At 46.9% G+C, this 22,643-nt stretch overlaps 1 protein-coding gene across 4 annotated transcripts; it reads left to right on the forward strand.

Moving 5' to 3' along the window:
• The first annotated feature begins 978 nt into the window (after positions 1–978).
• Positions 979–22,575, forward strand: LOC118231809 (long-chain-fatty-acid--CoA ligase 1-like). Of its 4 annotated transcripts, none has more exons than XM_035426070.1 (22): positions 979–1,107; positions 10,140–10,355; positions 11,680–11,794; positions 12,163–12,227; positions 12,795–12,896; positions 13,377–13,476; positions 13,913–14,088; positions 14,236–14,268; positions 14,655–14,706; positions 14,937–15,010; positions 15,981–16,058; positions 16,130–16,207; positions 16,597–16,731; positions 16,863–16,997; positions 17,463–17,558; positions 18,218–18,290; positions 18,806–18,894; positions 19,258–19,374; positions 19,633–19,776; positions 20,083–20,184; positions 20,388–20,459; positions 20,755–22,575. In XM_035426070.1, exons 1-22 carry the CDS (start codon positions 1,075–1,077, stop codon positions 20,893–20,895), a joined length of 2,226 nt encoding a protein of 741 aa, XP_035281961.1. In that variant the 5' UTR covers positions 979–1,074; the 3' UTR covers positions 20,896–22,575. The 4 variants fall into 4 exon arrangements, with proteins under 4 accessions (XP_035281961.1, XP_035281964.1, XP_035281963.1 ...); XM_035426071.1 differs by lacking the exon at positions 979–1,107 and adding an exon at positions 2,558–2,767; XM_035426073.1 differs by lacking the exon at positions 16,130–16,207.
• The last annotated feature ends 68 nt before the right edge of the window (positions 22,576–22,643 follow it).

Consider the following 22,643-nt stretch of genomic DNA (forward strand, 5'->3'; position numbering starts at 1 on the left):
CCTTGTCTTTGCTTTGGGCTAGAGGTAATATTTCTAAACTTACACAACAAAAATATGTACGTAGTGCATAGTACAGTCAAATTAACCAACAAACATCTATAAAATCATGAACAATATTTAGTGCTAATTTTATGTATTTATTTAATATATTTATGCATATTTAGTGTTACAAAACACTGTGGATGGGCTGTCATTCAAAATATTTTTACTGTAATTATTTATACTTCAAAATGATAGCACAGACATTAGGAAAACATGTTTTTAAACATACATACGTTTAAAAAGTTGAAAAACCTGAATCAACAATTAGGCTGTATTTTTCCATCTCAATCGGTTTTCATTGTGTGTCGTCTTCAGTTGCATCGCTTCTTCTCAGATTATATCATACCACACACATAATCACGAATCTCAAAATAATTTATAATTATATAAAATTAGTTTTGCGTGAATACGTCTTACAACACTAAAATTCACGATTTTATTTCATGTACTCTTCTAACTTTTAGTGATTCAGCTATAGGCTAATGTAGGGTTTTCCACCTACAAATATCAGAGGACGCACATTAATTAGAAAACATATAGAAGATCATAAACATGTGTCCACTTACAACAGTGATATTGAGTGTGCGTGTGTGTGAGTGCATGTGTGTGTGTTCACGCGTGTCTATTTCTCTTGTATACTTGTCGAGGAACAGTACTCAGGGTGACCTTCAGAACACGACAACCCCTTATCACGTGTGGTTTTAGCTCAATGTATGGAAATCAATTTATATAATATCTATTGTCATGACAAAAACGTGTTATAGTTATTCACATATAACCATATTGAATGGGTCGCACACATAATATATGTGTATCACCTTACGATCGCAGTGTTAGAACTATGTGCACAATACATGTCCAAAATGTATGTATAAAGGTCACACATGTTCGCCAATGTAAATGAGAACAAATTTAAACCAATGGTAAGTCTCGTTACAGGATTACAAGTTAAAACACATTTTACAGCGTTTACGATTGGATAAGACACCGGCACACCAACAGAAAAGACCCTGTTGTCCCCCTGAGAACCGCATGGTCTTTCGGAGCTGCAGTGTTCTTGAACAGGTGGGTAATACACGAGCACCAACGTTACCAACTCGCAAATGCTTATTTATAATGCATGTTTCAATACATATATTCCGTAAACTATATGGTTGTCTTTTGGATTTTAGTGCAATTGAATGTTTGCGATTGAGATTTCTACATAACCAATGAGACCGAGTGAATGAACTCGCCAACTTCGTTCTAATACTATTAGCCCTAACGTACTATTTCGCCCTTATTGTTGAAAGCTAAGCCGTATTACCGTTTCATTAATTATCTCTTAATTAACATTCATTAATGTTTTCTAACAGTTCGTTAATGAAATATTCATATATTACAAATGACCTGTTTGTTTACAAATTTGCTTTCTTCATAAGAATACATCATCTGTTGTTATGTGATTAAATGTAGCTATTTAGCTATCTCAGATTATCTGATCTGTTTAACTGTGGGGAAGGTGTCTCTTTTGGGTCTATGTGAGACAGTCGTCTCTTTCCTAGAAGAGAACAATTCGAGTGTGATGTTGCTGTATATTCAAAGTTATTACAGTAAGGACGGCGTTGTGTCTTCACCTACCAGCGAAATCTTGCTTTCTAGCTATATCGACCGTTATCTATTGTTGCTATCACTTCCTGCAATGACTTTTAATATTGTAGAGATTCAACTTTTGTAAATTTTAATATTGTTCAAATTCAGTTTTGTAAATGTTGTTCATGCGCGCTCACGTGTTTTCTGATCCTCGGTAAAGAACATAGGCCTACGTCTATGCAAGTGTCCGTCTGGCGTTTAATTGTATATATTTTTTCAATGCAATACTAGTACAGATATTCATCACGAAAATAATACATTTTACATGCATAATAATAAATCGGTGGGCTACATCGTCTCAGTTTTACAGGAGTATGAATGCGATTAATGCATAATAGAACTTATTCTTATTGGAGTAGACGAGGCCAGAGTGGTCTGAAAACTGCATTAGACCTTCGACCCAGTGGTGTGTGCTTCGTGTCTATCTCCGTTGCTGCTTGCATGCTTGCTTGCTTGCTTGTTCATTCCGTGAACCATATCAGCCGTAGGCTATTCATAAATATCTGGCTCTACGCCGGTCTGTTTTTTTACGCGCGTGCCAGTGTACATTGTGAATGGGTGCACGTTTGGAATGGGTAATGAAGTGTTGGTAATCAAAGATAAAAGGTTTGAGATTAGTCTCTGGTCCTCCTGTTTATCTCTTCTTCTTCTTCTTCTTCTTCTTAAAACAGAACTTTGTGCAGTGAATGGCAAATTGTTCTTTATTGCAAGAGTTGAGGGAAATGCATCATTGACACAGCGTTGCTAGAGAAATCCTCTGGGGTTTTCTCTACCTCGATTAGTGCAGCCCACATGGGGCACAGTTGCTCTTCAGGGAAAAGGTGGCTTGTTCTCATTGGTGTTCGGCCGCACCACCCTGTTATCACCTGGCAATGGTATTCCTCCTAACACAGTCTCCCTGTGCAAAAGTACAAAAAATTCTGGAAACCTTCTGGCTCAACCATAGGCTGGGAGTGGCGTTTTACTGCTATAACTGTGCCCTTCTGCTAAAAAAAAAAAAGAGAACTAATTTAAAATTCTTCCTTAAGCCAAAGCAGAAGACATTTGGAAGCCATTAAATAGCCAAGCTCATGACATTCAGTTCCATGAAAACGTAAGTTTGCCTTGCACACAGAACTAGGTGAACGTGAGTATGTTTTCTTTGACTTGTGAAATTGACCGCAGTGTTTTTACTGAAAGGATGCTGCAGCATTGAGTAGGGATGCAGGCTCAATTCCCAGGTAGGACACCGCCATTGCACCTTTCAGCAAGGTACTTAACCTGCATTGCTTCAGTATATATCCAGCAGTATAAATTGATGCAATGTAAACGCTATGTAAAAAGTTGTGTAAGTTGCTCTCGATAAGTGTCTGCTAAATGCTTGTAATGTAATGTCTTTTAGGAACCTAATGGCCAGTTGTAGTGACCTTTGTCATTTTGACAAATTAATTTGTATTTCGAACTGGACTAGATATTCCAGTTAGTGTTTGAATATTACTACTTGATTAGCCAAGTCGACCTGTGGCTTCAAAATGATCTTTAAACCACTGGTGAGACTGTTGCAGGTGTCCTGTTGCGTCCATTTATTCTGTCCGATAAAAAGTTGTGCAAGTCGCTCTGGGTAAGAGCGTCTGCAAAATGCCTGTCATGTAATGTAATGTACGCTGGAACAGGGTAGCTCGCGGGCACTTCCCCAGTTTCGTCAACTCTGGGGCGAACTCGCTGAGTAAGATGCCTGTCTGCGGCTCAGCCTTGACTTTTGCATTTCATGCACATGGGAAAAGGGGAAATGAGACAGAAACGCCACTAGCAGCTAGCGGTCAATGAGATGTGTGAACTCCATTAGCTGACATCACACATAAAGGAGAGGTACCCCTCCAAAACAGGTCCTTAATGAGGTATTTATCGCTCTTCATACTGGCAGTAGGCCAGGAGGACATGGTTTGTTAAAATGACCGGCATTTTTTTTCCATAGTGTCTTTCACAGTAGGCATGGTCTTCTCTGGGCAGGCGGGTGACACAGAGTGAGGAACATCGTCGCGCTACGAACACATCATTTAGGGAAGCTCACGTCTAGCCCTGCTAGATTTACAGTGAGCTTTTTTGCAGCGTTAGCTTTAGCATCTCTCGTACGCTAACCACTATTGTGACCAGTGAAATCAGCGGAAATATCGCTTTTGCCAGACATAGCTGCCTGTTGCCCATGCAATAACCGTTTGTAAATCTGACCTCAAGTGCCAGGAGAAGGGGCAGGAGAACTGTCCCAGTAAAAACGCTAGATAGCTGTCGAGAGGCCTTTTTTCCGTTGTTGTGTCCGGCACGTGTAGGTGAACCAGCAGTAGTCTCAACCGACTCGGACGTGGGCCAGCTCACTCCGTGACCTGTGGGGGGGGGGAGGGGGGGGTGAGGGTGAGGGGAGAGAGGGGCACGGTGACACGGGCGAACCCATCGTGCGGCAGGAGGCCCCGCCCCCTTAGCAACAGCCGACGGCCAACTCCCATGTTTGGGTTACTGCAGGGCAGGCCCCCCGGGGGCTGTGTGTTTACAGCTGACTCACTCCTCTGTGTTCTGCGGGGGCATAGCTGCTCAGCTGATCCGGCACACCGGATAGCGGCTCAACAGCACAGGGCAATTAGCCCTTTGAGGCGTGAGGTCACAAATGTGCGATCACAGTGTTCTTATCCTGATGTAACGGTCACTGTTGACAACCGAAGGCAGTGGAGTTCTAGAACGCTGACTTAGAATGTTGAAGAAAAAAATTTCCACAAAACCTGCTCTTGAGTCATCTTGAGCCAGCTCTAACATTTGCCCATTTGAGCTAATTGGACATTCATACTCACTGTGGAAAATAGAGTAAGATTCAGTGTGAGTGGCTGAATTCTGTGAATCACCCTGGAGCAGAGGTGACCTTTCCTCTAGTTTACAGGCGGCTGCAGTAGGGTCATGTGATCATTCTGTCTATGCCCTTTGCACCGGTCACCTGGTTTTTTTCCCCTGTCACCCCTCAAGGTCAGCTCAAGAGCCTTGAAATTGCTGGCCAGTCAGTGGGAAGCTACGCTTCCCAGATCTCTATTCTCACAACGGTGACGTAGCAGTAGCAACGGTAGCACGCACTGTGATGTCACTGGCCTGTGCGCTTTCAGCTGGACTTCCTGTACCGATCAGTACTAGAGTCATGTCGTGTGGTTAGATTCCAGTGGAGTCTTATCATCATTTAGGTTAATTTTCGGATTTTTTCCAAAGGATCCAAACCAAAATGACCCAAAGAAACTGTGTTGCAGACGACCCGCAGTGTTGAAAAGAGGCATCTTTGAAGGTGTTATTGGCTTGAGAAGCGCATGCATACGGTCTGCAGGATGCATGTAATAAGCTGTGGGTTATCGATTTTACGTAATGATCGTCTCTCTGTAGGCGAAAGGTCAGATTTAGTGCCTCTCCCCTCTAATGATCATGTACAACAACAGACAGCTGTTATCACCTACGATGGTGATACATCTGAAAGGCTGTTTGAAGTGAACTGAGTGACAGAAGCACGGTGTTGAAATTCTCCAGAGGCTGTAGATGGGCTGCTGCATGATCGAGGCTAATGAATCTCGCCTCCTTTATAAGCAGAACTCACCAGAACCAGTGTGAGAGGAGCAACGACATAGCAGTATGTCACGGGCCAGTTATCACGTGCAAATGTTCCATTCCACGTGTGTGTGTTTGTGTGTGTGTGTGTGTGTGTGTTTGCCTGTGAGTGTGTTAGTGTCTGTGTGTGTGTGCGCGTGTGCATGCGCGCATGGAATTTACCCGTTCTGAAGTTTCTAGTACAATCCTTTAGCTCTTATACTCAGAGTGTGAAGCAGTACTGTTCTGCTAAATACCTAAACACCCTGACAAAGGCTGTATGTGGAAACTCGCTGGCTGATCCAGGACGTTATGCTAGAGCTGGATAGAGGGCAAGCCTAAGAACCCCCATTCTGAGTCCTGTCCCAGGTACCTCCCATCAAAGGTAAACGCATTCATTCATTCACCATTTATTATTATGCATGTAAAATGTATTATTTTCGCTAGTTTTGTGCTGGTAGCCATCTTTCTGGTGTAACGCCATTATGCAACGCTGCTGCCAGCTACATAATGGAGCAGTGCAGTGCACTCCAGGCCCACAGCGTGGGTGTTCCCATCATGCATTTCTGCTGTATTCATGAGCTGCTTCCTGTGCTGTTGCGCCCGCTGGCTCACAAAATGGACATTTCCCATTTTATACCTTTCGATTATGAGTAAGAAAATGTAGGCTAAATAAGAGTGAAGAGGTGTAAGTTACTCCTCTGAAGGTTTTTCTATCCCAGCAGAGCACGGGAGAGTAGCTGGGGTGGGCTGGGGGGGGGGGTGCCTGCCATGTAAAATGGCTACGTCAGTGCAGTGTGCTCTGTAGTGTAAAAGCACAGCGCAGAGTGAGCTTGCAGTGTCTGCGGGTCTGTGCTTCTGGCTCCTGGCCAAGCAACTGACAGCACCTGCTCCATAAACATGTCTGTGTGTCAGAGACGACAGCTGGATAGCAACCCCACCACCTCTCCCCCCATTCCTTGGTCTGTAGGTTTGTACCGCATTGTGTTTAATATAGCTGTTCACACTGTGGCGCCCCCCGCCCCCCTCTTCGACCCGGTCTGCCTAGCTGCCCTGACATGGGTTCGAGCCGGCCTCCTGTGTTCCCTCTCACCATTGGCTTGTATTTCTGGTAGCTTAAGTGGTTGCGAGGGAGGGGGAGGGGGAGGGGGAGGGAGAGGGGGTGGTGACGGCGGGGGTGGTCGAGTTACCTTTCACCTGGAAGCCGACGGGGGGGCATGAAAGCTGGCCCTGTGATTGGCGTGTCCTTTCTAAGACCTCAGCTGATCATGGGGGGAGGACCGCGTAATTGGGCAACCCGGACAAGGGTCAGCACAGCCACACGCGGGCCAGCACTGAGGCATTATGGGAAGTGTGGGGACAGAGAGAGCGGGCCAGCACATCACTGCCTTTAACATTGGCCCAGATATCAGGAACGGACGCCTGCAGACGCTTGTGTGGATAATCTGCAGGTTGATGGACGTCAGTCTGCAGATATTGTGTGCTATACATAAAGCTTGTTTACTAGCAGACTTCAGTCAGGTTCTCAGGGAATTCTGCCTGAAAACTTTGGACCAGAGTTGTAAGTTACTCCTCTGAAGGTTTTTCTATCCCAGCAGAGCACGGGAGAGTAGCTGGGGGGGGGGGTTGCTTGCCGTGTAAAATGGCTACGTCAGTGCAGTGTGCTCTGTAGTGTAAAAGCACAGCGCAGAGTGAGCTTGCAGTGTCTGCGGGTCTGTGCTTCTGGCTCCTGGCCAAGCAACTGACAGCGCCTGCTCCATAAACGTGTCTGTGTGTCAGAGACGACAGCTGGATAGCAACCCCACCACCTCTCCCCCCATTCCTTGGTCTATACGTTTGTACCGCATTGTGTTTAATATAGCTGTTCACACTGTGGTGCCCCTCCAGTCCAATCTTACAGGGGTTGTACGTCAACCTTAACTTTATCACTGCTGTTTTACCTGTCATCTAACTGGAAAGTCAAGTTGCAGTGGTCCTCAGACTTTTATAGACACGCTGGATCCACCCCCCGGTCTAGCTGAACAGTGTTCAGTCTGCAGAGTTGGTGTGCAGCAGCCCGGCAGCCTGACTTCTCTTGTGAGGTTGTGAGGTAAAGCTATTTATATTTTTGGGCTTTTGATTTGTGAGAACCCCTGCAAGGCACTCTGGGACAGTGAGAGGCAGGCTGGAGGTGTGGCCAAGGCCAGCTTGACATTAGAGTGCTACCGTGGTCTAGTGGCGTCTTCACTACAGCGGGACTTGGTTAGACTACTCCCGTAAGGAGAGGAGAGTTTTTGAGTGGTAAATGATTCTTAAAGGAAAAGCTCAGCTTGTTTGCTCGGAGGTTTCAGTCCTCGACTGAACATGGGAAATTGTGTGAGAGATCTTCTGGCTCTGTGATTACAGTTTGTGAAGCCCCTTAATGGAAAGGAGTGGGCCTACCTTATAGCTCTTTCCTTTAGGGTCCTGTAGTTTTAATGTAGCCTTGTTTCTTAGGTTTATCCAGATGATAGGCTATAAGCTAGAGTCTTGTTCTATTTTCGTGTATTTTTCCGACAAGGACAACATCACGTGCCCATCATATTTCTTTATGGTTTTACTGTTTTGTAAAAATATGATTCAACCTTCTATACCAAAAAAAAAAAAAAAACGAAACAAAAATAGACGGGACTCATAACACGTCCTTGCAATTATTAACCATTGTTTTGTGATCTTGTAGAAGACGAGGTTGTACAAAGGTAGTCTACTAACAGGTGTTGATGTGCTTAGTGCTGGAATAATTAACCACGAGCTGCAAATAGATAATATGCACCGAAACGTACTTTGATTAGGCTATGTGTCAATGATGTGAACACTCCGTCCCTTTCAAAGTCCACGTACCAATAAGCGTCCAGATCTGTTTCTGACAAGCCGAGAGAAGCCTCCTCCTGCTCAGAATGGAGTCTGATCTTTTTTTTTTGTCGTTCTGTCGGTAACATGCTTACTTAACTGGGTGATTTGGTAAAGCGATTTTGAAAAATCAACATTATGAAATGCTGGACGAAGGTGACCTGTGTGGATCTTTTACGAAACTTTTACAAGACTGTGGAATTTCCACACGTCACCTTTGACTTGTGTATCCAGCAGGGTCCGAGTGTAATTCTTTTTTAGTGACCAGCATTTACGAGCTGAGGAACCAACCTGTTCTGAGCGTGCACATGATCTACGCCGGGAATTACAACCAAACAGTAGTAGGAAATGAAGTATATGCTATAAATTGACAATCCGGTAACTGTCGAAAGGCATCATATTGAAATCACAAGCACCAGCATTGCCACTTACAAAAATACGAGGATGTATTCTGTGCATGTTGTGAGTGTACAGGCCAAGGTGTGAAAGAGATTATTACACTCAGTAGACATGATTATTATTGTTATTCATGCTTGTTCGGTAACCTGCTTGAGCCATGGAGACTGGAAGTTCTTTACAGCGTAGGACTTAATAAACAGCTTTTCCGGTAGCTGTAAAGGTGAGGGTTACATGGCAGGGCAGCCTGTCCTGCCAGAGCTCAGGTCAGTTCACCTGATGCGCGCCTCACTGTTTGCGGACACCTTGTCCAGAACTACAAGTGCGGCTAGCCGGGTTGGTTGATAGACGCCAGCTCTCTAGAATAATGCGTAGTTCTCTTGTGTCAAAAATGCAGTCATGACAGGTCAGGGCAGCCATTTGGATTCCAATCCAGGTACAGCACCTGCGCTGCCTAAGGACACAGTACAAACATACACACATACATACCTACACACATACATAAAATTCCAGCCAGTGGCATCTTCTTTCCAGCAGGACTTTCACACCTTTTCTAGGCCAGCAGCCTCCAAATGAGAGAATGTCTTTTACTACTTTACTACATTAAAATGGGACATGTTTGACATATTATAGAAGAAGTGTTGTCGTGGTGACCAGTATAGGACATGTGGTTACTTCTGCGGTGCTGAATTTGACTGCTCTGTGTTAAATGTCTAAGATATGGTTAAGATGTTGAACACGCACACACACACACACACACACACACACACACACGTAAAGCATCTCGCAGCCTGCCCAAACCCCTCTCTTGACCAACCACTGGCTCCCACACCACAGCTTAGTGCCTCTGCCCGATAGCACACTAGTGAAGGTAGTTAAAGTCTTCCTCAGACTTGTGGTGGTAGTTCTCTGGTGGTTGCGTGTGAATCCGTTGTGCTCCCCGAGAAGGATTTTCATCAGCCAGTAATTTGGGTTTGACGCGAGGTGCAGGAACAGGTGTATCAGACTATCAGCATTACACGGTGGGAGATGTTGGAGTGGCGCCATGGGGAGGAGCACAGTAGGGTAAATTACAGTGTAGGCTTAAACTCTTACTGAATGAACATGGCCCTTTCAGGAGCAGAATGTGATATGTGGTTTTTCCTGATCGCAGTGGAAAGTGGACTGACGTTACAGATCTGGGTCTGTGTGGAATGTGCTCCCGTTTCTGAGAGCAAAAAAATGTCAGCACACCTTTCTGATCAGGTGTATGTTTTTAAAAAAAATTTTTATTGGTATCTGTAGTGTCGTGTGCATCAAAGTTTAATCGCTGACCTTTGTTTAATGGAAAATAATGCACAGTGAGAGCGACGACCAGAATTATTTCCGTTATAAAAGCTTGTTTGTTTGAAAGTCTTCTTCAGTAACAGAAGTCTTCTGTCTGTTATTGCGCACTAACGTTTGCTCAGTGCCGCCTTGGTGGGTGTCAGCTCGGATAACGCACCGCTTCCGAGACACATCGTTACCGGAAGACCTTTTTTTTTGGAGCAGCGTGTAGCATTCTAGCGGGCCCTCTGAAGACGTGGTGCTCACCGTAACGCCCCCCCCCCGCCCCCCCCCTCCTCTCTGTGCAGATACCGAACCGACGGCCCGCGATGCAGGCGCAGGAGCTCCTGAGACAGCTGCGCGTCCCCGAGCTGGCGGACGTGCGGGATTACCTCCGCAGCCTGTCGGCCAACGCGCTGGCGGGCATGGGCACCGTCGCCGCCCTCTGCACCTACTGGTACCTGTGCCGGCCCAAGGCCCTGAAGCCGCGATGCGACCTGAGCATGCAGTCCGTGGAGATCCAGGTGAGGGAGCGGGACGGGGGGTCAGGGTGGGGGGTCCGCTTCGGATGTCGAGCCTGGATCGCTGCTTATGGTCTGCTATTTATACTCCTGGAGTCTGTTTGTGTGTGTGTGTGTGTGTGCGTGTTTGTGTGTGTGTGTGTGTGTGTGTTTGTGTGTGTGTGTATGTGTGATGCACTGGAGGACTGTTAGGCCTGTGAGCAGAGTCCGAAGTTTTTCTTTTATTCTTTTATGTTTAAAAAACTTTTGAACTGCTTTTGTGCCCTTTTTCGCTCGGCCTTGGACTGAAACCAGCCGCAGCCATCGTCGCCCCGCCACAGCGCTGGTGTGGAGTGCAGTCCTGTGACTGGAGAGCGCACTTCAGGCATTAGCTTCACCTTGCCGTCCTATTTATTCTGCATTTCAGGTTCAGCCAGTTCTGGTCACCTGCCTGGCCTGCAGCACCTGCTGCGCTAGCTAGCGTAGCTCTGACTGTGGCTCCTCTGCTATGCTAGCTAGCGTAGCTCTGACTGTGGCTCCTCTGCTATGCTAGCTAGCGTAGCTCTGACTGTGGCTCCTCTGCTATGCTAGCTAGCGTAGCTCTGTCTGTGGCTCCTCTGCTACACTAGCTAGCGTAGCTCTGACTGTGGCTCCCCTGCGATGCTGTGCGTTAGCTCTGTGTATTAGCTCCTGGGGTCACCCATTTGGCTGCTCTCCACAGCAATGTCAGCAGAACAAAGGAAGCACAAATATTTCTTTTGTGCAGGTCCACTCTACGTAAGCAGTGGGGGTTTCTTCACCTTTTATCCCGGTTTTGTAACGCCTATTGCAGCACAACACAAATAAAGCGAAATTCTAAGCCCTACTTTCTTTCGCTCTCGTAATTCTTTTCCGGAAACTTTTTGCCACGTTGAATGTCATATCAGAAAACGAGTGGAGAGAGAGAGCGAGAGAGAGAGAGAGAGAGAGAGAGACGACTTTGGCTCAGGCCAGGAAACAGAACTGTGGAGCCGGCTTCTAGGGCTTATCATTTAAAGAGAGACTCTGTGTTAAATGCTCCCAAACAAGCTCTGCTTTTTGTGTGAACCGCTGTCGCTGTCTGTCAGACCCCATGCAGGGACTTTGGTTTGGTGTCCCTGTACACTCTCTGAAATAAATTTGAGGATCAAATTTCCAAAATGTAAAAAAAAAAGTTTAAAATGAATTATTAAACCCATAGCTATGGGTACAATTTCTTATGCCTGTATCGCCCCAGTGAAGGACGTTGTCCTCTCTGGGCACTTTTTGGTGAGTTTCTGTGTCAGTTTACCATAGAGCTCACCTGTCCTGTCTCCCACCGTTCCCTCAGGGCGGGGAATTTGCGCGCAGGTCAGTGCTGTTGGAAGGCGACGAGCACCTTACGAACATCTACAGCGACGCCACCACCTTGTACGAGATCTTCCGCCGGGGCTTGCGCGTGTCCGGTGAGTGTGCTTCTTAAAACGAGAAGCTTTTATTTCGTTATTTTCTTACATATCCTGAAAGCAGCAGAGAGCTCATTCGGCCCACTGCAGGATGGTTTCGTACCGGTCGTGTGGAATCCATGTTTATTTTATATCGGACGTGGTATTTCACACCTGAAGTGTATATCTGTAGAATGGAAAAGCCTCCAGTTGACCTCCAGCTCATGTTAGGAAGTGACACGAAAGGAAATTTGAAAGTAGTAAAGCTTATGACTTAATTAACACTTTAAACAGAAGAGAGAAAAAAAAACATTACATGGATTTTTTAAAAATGATGTATAAAAGTTGTAAAACTGATCGCAGCGTTTTCCTGTATTTTCGATTTTCAGATAACGGGCCTTGCCTGGGATCCAGGAAACCGAGCGGGCCGTACGTCTGGCTGACCTATCAGGAGGTGATGAGTCACAGAGAGTCAGTTTGAGCTCTCTTCTCCCGCTCACAGCTTTCTACATCTGCCAGGGGGATAAGAGTGTGTGTGTTTGTGTGTGTGTGTGTGTGTGTAATTACATGTAGGATCTTCAGACTTCTGAGCCAGCGCATTGACCTCGCATTAAAAGAAGCAGCCGTCTGAAACTAGACCCTTTTCCAGATGGCGAGGCTGTTACTATGTGTGTGGTATAGCTGAGCTCCTGTGGAGGATGTGGGAAGTTGTGTCTGAACAGAGAGGTTAGAGCAGGGCTGCCCAGCCCTGTTCCTGGAGATCTACCGTCCTGTAGGTTTTCATTTCGTCCCTCACAAAGCACACCTCATTCTACTACTTATCAGCTGAACGAGATCCTCTGGCTGTTGAATGAGGAGTGCTTTATTAGGGTCAGACTGAAACCCAACAGGACGGTAGATCTCCGGGAACAGGGTTGGGCGGCCCTGGTTAAGGCAGGCCCAATGCACTGGGTGAGAGGTCAGTGTTGTGCCCGGTGTGCCAGGCTAATGTCTGACGGTCTGCCTGGCTCCTGCCCTGTAGGTGGCGGACCGGGCCGAGTTCCTGGGCTCAGCTTTACTGCACAGGGGCCACAGTCACGCCGGCGACAAGTTCATCGGCATCTTTTCACAAAACAGACCAGAGGTAAGAAGAGGGTTGGGTACAGAAACCCGGTACCACTGTGGGACCGGCTCCAGTATGACCGGTACCCTACCGGACCCAATCGCAACGCAGATTTCAGTGCCGCACACCTTCACTAGCTGATGTTACATTCGCTCTGACGACTCAGTCAGTGGTGGCAGGTAGCGTTAGCAAGCTAGCTAACCTTAAAACAGAAAATGGCAAAAGTGAAATGGTATAAAGTCTAATTATTTGCCTTGCTTTAAGAAACTGTATTTGCATATTAATGTCATAATTACTGTTGGAAGGTTCTTTTATTACATGTTTTTTTTCAGCCAGGAATGCCCAGAATGCTTGGGAAGTTCTGAGAAAGCGCACTGTTAGCTTGGCCGTTAAAATTGAGCCCAAAAAAAGGATCAGGGGTTACGACTTTAGAAAACCGACTCAGCGTTCAGGGGAGCAGTGGTGATCTGACTGTGTCACGTGACCTGCTATCCCCCGCAGTGGACCATCGCTGAGCTGGCCTGCTACACGTACTCCCTCGTGTCCGTGCCCCTCTATGACACGCTGGGCGTCGAGGCCATCGGCTACATCATCGACAAAGGTGGGCGAGCGGCTGCTACCGCATTAACCTGTGTCAGAACAGAAGTGAGGTGAAGTAACAGCCCTCCAGTTGCACTTCCCATTTCTGTTTTGACTGTGTATTCAAAAACATGGAACCATATACAAATATCACTCAAAATAGCCTCTCCTGGGTTCATGTGGGGTGAGTATTTTGGCTGGTTTGCGTCATTACTTCATTGAGTCCATAATGGGTGATGTTTATCCTGTTAACTACACTTCCCTCTCTTGTAAATGACACTGGAGCCAAAATCCCCCTGTTGTATCAGCTTATAATGTACCATTATATGAACGTACAGTAGATGAGTGGTCCATGTCTGTGCCTTACTTGGTCCCCTCTGCCTGTCTGTCCGTCCGTCCGTCCATCCGTCTGTCTGTCTGTCTGCCTGTCTGTGGGTCTGTGGGTCCGTGCCTTGCAGCCGCCATCTCCACGGTGGTGTGTGACGTCCCGGACAAGGCCCGGCTCATCCTGGACAGCATGGCGGACAGGGAGCACACCGTCAGGACCATCATCCTGATGGAGGACTTCAACGCCGCCCTGGTGGCCAGAGGCAAGGAGTACGGCATCGAGATCATCAGTCTGAAAGCAGCAGAGGTGAACACAGCCGTGTTTTTAACGTTAACCGAAGGGCAGCATCCAGACTTTTCTTTGGAAGAGAGTTTTACGGTTAACCGAACCACAGCCTCTGTGGTTCTCCACATAAGAGCATTTCTCATTCTTCGTATCCGCACTCTTTTCCAGGACGTCGGCAAGGCCAACCTCAGAACTCCAGTGGTGAGTGTGTTCAGTCTGCTGGCTTTGGTGTTGAGTGTGGGTTAGTGTGGTGATGGTTATGGTGTTGAGTGTGGGTTAGTGTGGTGAAGGTTATGATGTGGAATGTTGGTTAGTGTGGAGAGGGTTGTGGTGTTTAGTGTGGGTTAGTGTGTAGAGGTTATCGTGTTGAGTGTGGGTTAGTGTGGTGAGGGTTATGGTGTTGAGTGCAGTGTGTTGAGTGTAAAGGGTAAAGGTGTTGGGTGCAGTGTGTAGAGGGTTATGGTGTTGAGTCCAGCGTGTAGAGGGTTATAGTATTGAACGTAGTGTGTTGAGGGCAAAAGGTGGCGAGTGTGTGTTTGTGTGGGGGGGGGAGTTCCCTGCTCTCATGCCTGTGTGTTTCCCTGTAGACGCCCAAGCCCGAAGACCTGGCTGTCATCTGCTTCACGAGCGGCACCACAGGTAGAGAGATCACGGCGAGGATACTCGATATGTCAGCCTCAGGCGCTTGCGTGCGTGCGTGGGATGGCACACCTGTGCAGCGTGGTCCCTGAATCCCTACCTTTCCGTAACGGGACACTTTGCACCTGGAGAAAAGGTGGCTTTTTCGCCGCGCGGCTTGCCTAAAGCCCGGCCCGGATTCTGGATTCTGGAAGGTGTTGTTCCTCTGTTCTTCTTCTCTTGTCTCTCAGGTAACCCTAAGGGCGCCATGCTCACGCACAGGAACATCGTCTCCAACAGCTCAGCGTTCATTAAGATAACGGAGGTAAACGGTGCGATGAGAACGGGGGGACGTGCTCGACGCAGGGCGCGTGGTAGAAGCTGGTAGAATTCGTAAATGGCTTTTCCCAACATTTTTAATCTTTCCAGCCGTTACAGCCAAATACAGTTCTGTTGCACTTACATCCATCTGAGTTTCACTTATGAATGCCGAATGGTAATGGTATAATGTTTAAAGGCTGGTCCTGTGTGTATTTCTGTGTATATTTCTGTAATGTGTCTGTAAATATGTAGGGCTGTGCGATATACCACAGCGGTAATTATCGAATGCAGTAACAGCCTTTGCCACCATGTGGCGTATTTATCTTTCCTTTTTTTCTTTAATCATCCCTGATGCGCTCATAAACAACCACACTTCAGAGGCACGGTGAAATTCTTCTGGAAAAAACGTAATCACTGTTATCTATTTAGGGTGACCATAACACAGCCAGTCAGCAGCCAGGGCTTGCAGCGTCCATGTGATCGATTAAAACACATCACATGGTCACATGGAAGCTTTATGACCTTGCTGCTGATTGGCTGTATTATCAACACCCAATAGATAAATTGTTTTATTCTGGAAGCATTTCACACGGCCTCATTAGTTTGGTTGTTTATGACGGCATCAGGTGTAATTGAAAACAGAAAGAGGAAAAGAGATATAATGCACCACACGTTGGCGATGACCGTTATTGCATTCGGTGATTGTCGTTGTGGTGTACGGCCCAGCCCTGTAAACATGCACGTATGTGTGTGTGTGCGTGTGTTGAGTGGAAGATGCCGCCCGCTTGCTGCATTCTTTCATGCAACCTTCGCTTCGCTTGTGAATCTCCTCTGTGTTCCATGCCACCGCACTCCTTCACTGATCCCGCTCTCCCTCCCTCTCTCTCTCTCTCGCTCCTCCTCCGCTGTCGCTCTTTCTCTCTCTCTCTCTCTCCGCTCCCTCCATCCCCCCCTCCTCTTTTCTCTGTGCGTAGGAGTTGCGGCTTCCCTGCGTAGAGGACGTGCTCATCTCCTTCTTGCCTCTGGCGCACATGTTTGAGCGAGTGGTGGAGGTAGGCTCCCCGGGCCTGTGGCTGAGGCCCCCCCCCCCCCCTCTGTGTGTGACCTTGTCTCTATCTTCCAGGGCTTTTCCTCCATTTACAGCAGCGACACGCACATTTCCTACCTGCCCCTCGCCCATATGTTTGAGAGGATGGTGCAGGTATGTGTGCTTTTGTGTGTGTGACGTCACGTCAGCCACCTGCCTCACACACTCCATGGAAATGTCACTTCCTGTACTGCTGCCAGTGTCAGGCAATATCGGACCGCCACTTGCACTACGGAAGGCAGCGGCGTCCGTGGTCACTGACTGGAGGACGCTTGGTTGTGTCCCAGAGCTAAACTGGTATCCTCAGTGTTCGTCAGTCTGCGTGTTCTGTGTTTCTCCTTGGTGCTTTGGTCAGTTCAGTCAGCGGCCTTGGCTAAAGATCTTGTGTTTTATCGGAAGTTACGGTGCGCGCTGTCAGAAGAGGACAGAGCGGAGCTGTGCGTGTGAGCGTGGCGTTGGCGTGGTGAGGGGGCGGCGACGTAACCGGTGAACTTTGCCCTCAGGCGATCATCTTGTGCCACGGAGCCCGAATCGGCTTCTTCCAGGGAGACATCCGCCTGCTGATGGACGACCTGAAGGAGCTGCAGCCCACCATCTTCCCCGTGGTCCCACGCCTGCTCAACCGCATGTTCGACAAGGTGAGCGCGTCGCCCGCCGGCGTCCGCGTCCCGTCGCCCGCGGGTCACGCGCCGCGATGCATGCTGGGGATTTGACGCCTCTGTCCTCCACTTCCCCCGCCGCGGCGCATAACGGTTGCCGTTGTCCCCAGATTTTCGGGCAGGCCAACACCCCCCTGAAGCGGTGGGTGCTGCAGTTCGCCTCCAGGAGGAAAGAGGCGGAGATGAGGAGCGGCATCGTGAGGAGGGACAGCCTGTGGGACAAGCTCATCTTTAAGAAAGTTCAGGTATCTGCTGCACTGTAGCGCTAATGCGCTGTTCTCCATAGCTACTGCAGCGTTTCTTCAGCCCTTTGAAGAGCAGGTTTTCTGGAACGTTTAATGTGAGAAGTCAGTGTTCTAGAACTCCACTGCTTTCAGTCACTAGTAGTGATTGTGACATCAGCATCAGAATGCTCAGATAAGAACATTCTAATTGCATATTTGTGACATCACACCTCAGAGGGTTAATGAGCTCTTCTGTACCTGCTGTTCTTTTGCACTGCTGTGTCCACTGCTCTCACCCAAGCCTGCTGCAGGCTAGAGCTACAGGTTGCCATAGTCAAATCAAATGGGCTTCATCGCCTTGAACAGAACGCCACAGCTAAATATGTGGATGGACCCGAGATGCGTGTATTGATTTCCTCTTGGTTGTTGAAAATGTTCCTGACGGATTGGCGCCGTCTCTCTCTCTCTCTCTCTCGCCCCCTGCAGGCCAGTCTGGGAGGCCGCGTGCGCCTGATGGTGACCGGGGCGGCCCCCGTGTCCCCGGCTGTGCTGACGTTTCTCCGCGCGGCCCTGGGGTGCCAGGTGAGCGCGGCGAGCAGAGAATTCCCACAATCATCTGGCAGCGGGGTCACACGGCGTCCTCTCAGATGGCGTTGTTTTGCGTGAAGTTGTTGTTCTTTAGAAGGACTGGATGTTCTTTCTGGTAATGCAATGCTGTGGGAATCATGGTATCGTTTGATGGGTTAATTGGCTGTTACCAAGTCACCATTGTTTCCGACGTCTAATAAGGAGGAGGTGTGCTCTCCTGAATGAGCCTACAGGTGCTTTCTTTCCTGTTGTTGCCGCATGAAATCCCCTCTTTTTTTCGTTCTAGTGGTTTCAAATGATTTCAAAACGCATTTCTGGGTAAATAAAACAGGCATTAGGTCTCCACTGAGCGTGCAGTTGTTTGAAATGTCAAATCAGCTTCATTGTGGAGGTCAAGGTAATCTCAGATAAGGATTCCTATTATCAGTCCAATAAAGGGAGTGGGTAATGATTAACAGAATGCCTGCATTGCAACTGTCCTGTCTTTCAGGGGAGAATTCTCCATGTACTTGTATGCGTCAGACTTGGTTTATTTCTTCTATTTCAGTCCCCACCAAGGTCATTGTGTTTTCCCCTTGTTGGGGTTCATCCCCTAACACCTGGCCCTGTTTCTGTAGACGCTGACCACTGTCCGTATGTCTGTTTTCCGGTAGTTTTACGAGGGGTACGGACAGACGGAATGCACTGCTGGCTGCACCTTATCCATGCCCGGGGACTGGACTGCAGGTAAACACAAGCCAGCGCCCGGTGTGTTTCCTAAAAAAACAAAAGAAATCCGCCTAACTGACCTTCTGTCAGAGGAACAGGGTCACCTGTCATCCACAGATGATTAAAACCGCTCAGGATTTGGGACTGGTGGATTGCCACCATATTTCTTGAGCGGCTGCTTTTGGCGGTGGCTAACAGGTGGCTTCAGAGAGATAGACTCCAGTGATTATTGCATCTGTGACATCAGTTGTCAGTCAGGAAGTTGTTTTTTTTTAATACTGTTTTTTGTTATCTGCTACCTCAGTGTCCCAATTTTGTGGGACATGTTTGTCATGTTTTCTATATTTAGCCACATGAGCTAAAGACATGTCATTTTGAGGCAGGATTTTTGTTACGGACAAGGTTTTAGGAATTTGAGTGTTTTCACACACACTGCTGTGCAGCGTAGGCGAAACGAGGCGTAGAAAGCGAAGAGGGCGGGGTTTTTGGAACGTGCGCCCGTCCCGTAGAATGACCCCGCTCTTCTCTCTCAGGTCACGTGGGAGCTCCGCTGCCCTGCAATTCCGTGAAGCTGGTGGACGTGGCCGAGATGAACTACTACGCAATCAACGGAGAGGGAGAGGTGCGGTACTGTCCCTGCATTTGGGTAGAGCTTCACCTGGCAGATACACCTGGGAAATACTTTATTTAAGTGGTATTAATTATTCAGCACACGTTCATGGATGCATTTCAGAACACCCGCATTTTCACTGCTTAAGTTGTTTTTCTTTATTGCAAACTACAGCCTCTTGTTGCATGGGTATGTACTCTTTTTCTGTTTTCTTTTGCCATTGTGGGACACATTTGTGGACTGTAATGTGCAACAGGCCTTCAGATGGAAAGTAGCCATTGATAAATATGGTGGGATTCATGAAACGTGTTATAAATTGGTGCATTGTCCCTGACAATAAAACTGAGTAAAATAACGGCTCTGCCCGCCTTTCAGGTGTGTGTGAAAGGACCAAACGTGTTCCAGGGCTACTTGAAGGACCCAGAGAAAACCGAGGAGACCATCGACAAGGACGGGTGGGTCCACACCGGGGACATCGGCAAGTGGCTAGAGGTGAGCCTGCCCTCTCTGCTTCCCTCGCCATTAACATATGCTGTTTTCCTGTTCTAACCCTTTATGGTGTGACATCACAGATATGTGATTAGAATGTTCTTAACTAAACATTCTAATGCTGATCTCACAGTAACTACTGGTAACTGAAAGTAGTGGAGTTTTAAAAAAAAATTGCAAATGGCCTACTCTTCAGGGGGTTTTTAAATGATATTGCTTTGTGGTAACGCATTCTTTCTCTGATTGTGTGTAAATCCGCAGAACGGCACTCTGAAAATAGTGGACAGGAAGAAGCACATATTCAAGCTGGCTCAGGGAGAGTACATCGCGCCGGAGAAGATCGAGAACATCTACATCCGCAGCGACCCTGTGGCTCAGGCCTTCGTCCACGGCGACAGTCTGCAGGTCAGCCTGTGTGTGTGGTGTTCGTTCTGGAGCTACGAGTTAACTGTGGGGTATCGGCACAGGAAATAAACAGAAGTGAACAGAGTGTATGTGTGTATGAGGAAACAGGTTAAAAAACATCCCAACGGATATATTTCTCGAGTACATTTCATGGGTAGTAAAGGCATCAGTAATTATCTGAGTCTCGGTGAGGAATTCTTTCAAAGAAACAGCCATAGAAAATTGTTGTGAGACTGAATCAGCAGATTTCTGTAGTAATACTGGAGAAGTGATGTCTGATTCAGTTTTGCTTCTCTCACCCTACAGGCATGTCTGGTGGCTATCATCGTCCCCGATCCTGACTTCTGCCCTGGATGGGCCAAGAAGAAAGGACTAGAGGGCTCCTATGAAGAGCTGTGTAAAAACCAGGTATAGAAAGGGAATTCTGGAGTTCTGTCTTTTTATGTTGATTCTCTGATCAGTAGGGACTTGTAGCCCCCTGTACACGTCTGTTGATTGGCTTTTGTGGTGCATGTTGTGGAGCAGTCAGGAGGTCTTCCGAACAAGGACCGGACCGTTTGCAGTGATATTAGTACGTTTAGTACGTAACTACAAACTTTTTGTCCGCGCAGGAACTGAAGAAGGCCATCTTGGCGGACATCTTGAAACTGGGCAAAGATGCAGGCCTGAAGTCTTTTGAGCAGGTGAGGTGTTCATTCATATAGTAGTGCACCTGTAGCTTTAACCACATGGTACAGGCTGTCAGTAGTGTGTCACACACACAGACTCAAAGGGGATATTATTATTAGTATTGTATTTTATTTATTGACTTTTCTCCGGGTGAATATTATTTCTGAGCCTTTCAGTAGTGTCTCGATCCGGGCACTTGTCAGTTGGCCTATTTACAGTGTGTGTGATTGTGTTTGAGTGACCATAGTTTTTATGATTTTGTATCTGAAACGAGCCGTCGCTGAGCCTCACTCCCCCGTCCCCCCGCAGGTGAAGGACATCGCTCTTCACCCCGAGATGTTCTCCGTGCAGAACGGGCTGCTGACGCCGACCATGAAGGCCAAGAGGGCCGACCTGCGGAACTACTTCCGGCCGCAGATCGACGAGCTGTACGCCAGGATCAACGCGTAGCCGTGGCGACCGAGAAGAAAAATCAGCCCGCGCGCTGAACTTCAGGGAGAGGAAAAAAAAAAAAAAAAAAGCCAGATAATCGGACAACGCCATGCCTTTAATACCGAATGTAGCGAGGTGGAGATGAAGTTCACACTCAGTCTAAACTGTTACCGTAGGAACAAACAGGTGGAGAGGATCAAATGGGGGGGGGGATCGCTGCCACATGAGCCCAGGTGTGTCAGTAGATACCTTACCTCATCATGACCGTACCTCTCAGCTCAGCTAGAGCTGCTGTTTCACTCACCCATACGCGTTAATGTAGCCGTACAATTCTGCAGGCTCCTGTCTGTACAAGCACAGTCTTATTCCAAAACGCAGAAGGAATTTAGCATCATCCTGTTATTTATTTGGGGTTTTATTTTTTTTTCTTTTGGAAGAAGTGAAAGGAACCATACAGTGAGAGAAATGGTGAATTGTACTTCTTTTTACGACGACAACTCTTCTGTGGTTTTCAATTAGAAGTGTGTACAAAGTTTCAGTAATAATTTTTCAAATTCATGAATACTATGTAATGTCAAGAGCGGGTTTTAAATTATGCAATTATGCAATTAAGCATCTCGTTTCTCGTGGTTCGAACTCCACAATTTTCTGCGGATAAAGGGAATTTTTTGTACAGGACTGCACTGTTTGTACTGTGATGTTTGATGAAATAGGAATGTTAGCATAACATAACATAATGACGAGGACAGGCCATTCAGCCCAACAATGCTCGCTATTTTAATGTTAATTATAGAACTCTTAATAGACTGAATAATTTGAATTGTGGGTTTGTTGGTGTGTGGCTCTTATCAGAGTTTTATTTAATTAAATGTTGTAATCTAATGTGAACCACTTAGGGTGCCAACGCAGAGTTGGTGAAGCCGCTATATTGCAGAACTCTTGTCACACAAAATCACTAACAACAGACATAAAAGGATACATGGCACTCTTTCACAAAATCTCTTGCGTATTCTGGTTGTCTGTAATGTTGTTCTGCTGTCTCAGGATTTGCTACCAGACCTCAGTAGAGTGTCTGTTAGGAATGGACCCCTGTTTTCTATGTGTCAAAGGTCAGTAACCATGGTGATATGGGTGGGTACCCCTGTGCCTCTTTTGAAAGCCATACAGAAACATCACTTATCGGCTGTAGCTATTGAACAGAGGGTATAGTAAGTTCAAGGAAAGGCTAAAGTGGCACAGAATTGCAGTTGTGCTACCACAAGGTGAGTTGACATGTACGCTGGGAATGGCTTATTTTAAATGTTCAAATTTCCGTTTTTCTTTGTCTTCAGTTGTTCTGAAAAGTGAGGCTCTTGATGAAATAGTGGCTGAGTTTGTTGCTTTCAAATGAATCTCAGTGAATCAGAGCTGCACCAGCGTGAGTGGACTATGGCAAAAACCAGATGTAGATCTGTATCTTTTTTTAAAGTCATTTATTATGAAAATATACACTATGTGGAATGAATTAGCAGAAATAAGTTTTTTGGGGAAAATGTCATGTATGAAATGAAGAAAGAAATTATAATTGTTAAAAAATGTAAACAGTCAACGAAGGTTGCACTGAATGTTGGGTGACTAATGGTGCATGTTAAGCTGTTTTCTATGTGCTAAGCCAGTGTGGCAACGTTTATGAGACTGTAATAAAGATTTTAAATTAAACGGTGACTGAAATAAATTGTCTTCATTTGAAATTATGGTTTTCAAGATCGTGTCTCTGCGTTTTATAG

The sequence above is a fragment of the Anguilla anguilla genome, chromosome 7, assembly GCF_013347855.1.
Source record: "Anguilla anguilla isolate fAngAng1 chromosome 7, fAngAng1.pri, whole genome shotgun sequence".
Classification (NCBI taxonomy): domain Eukaryota; kingdom Metazoa; phylum Chordata; class Actinopteri; order Anguilliformes; family Anguillidae; genus Anguilla; species Anguilla anguilla.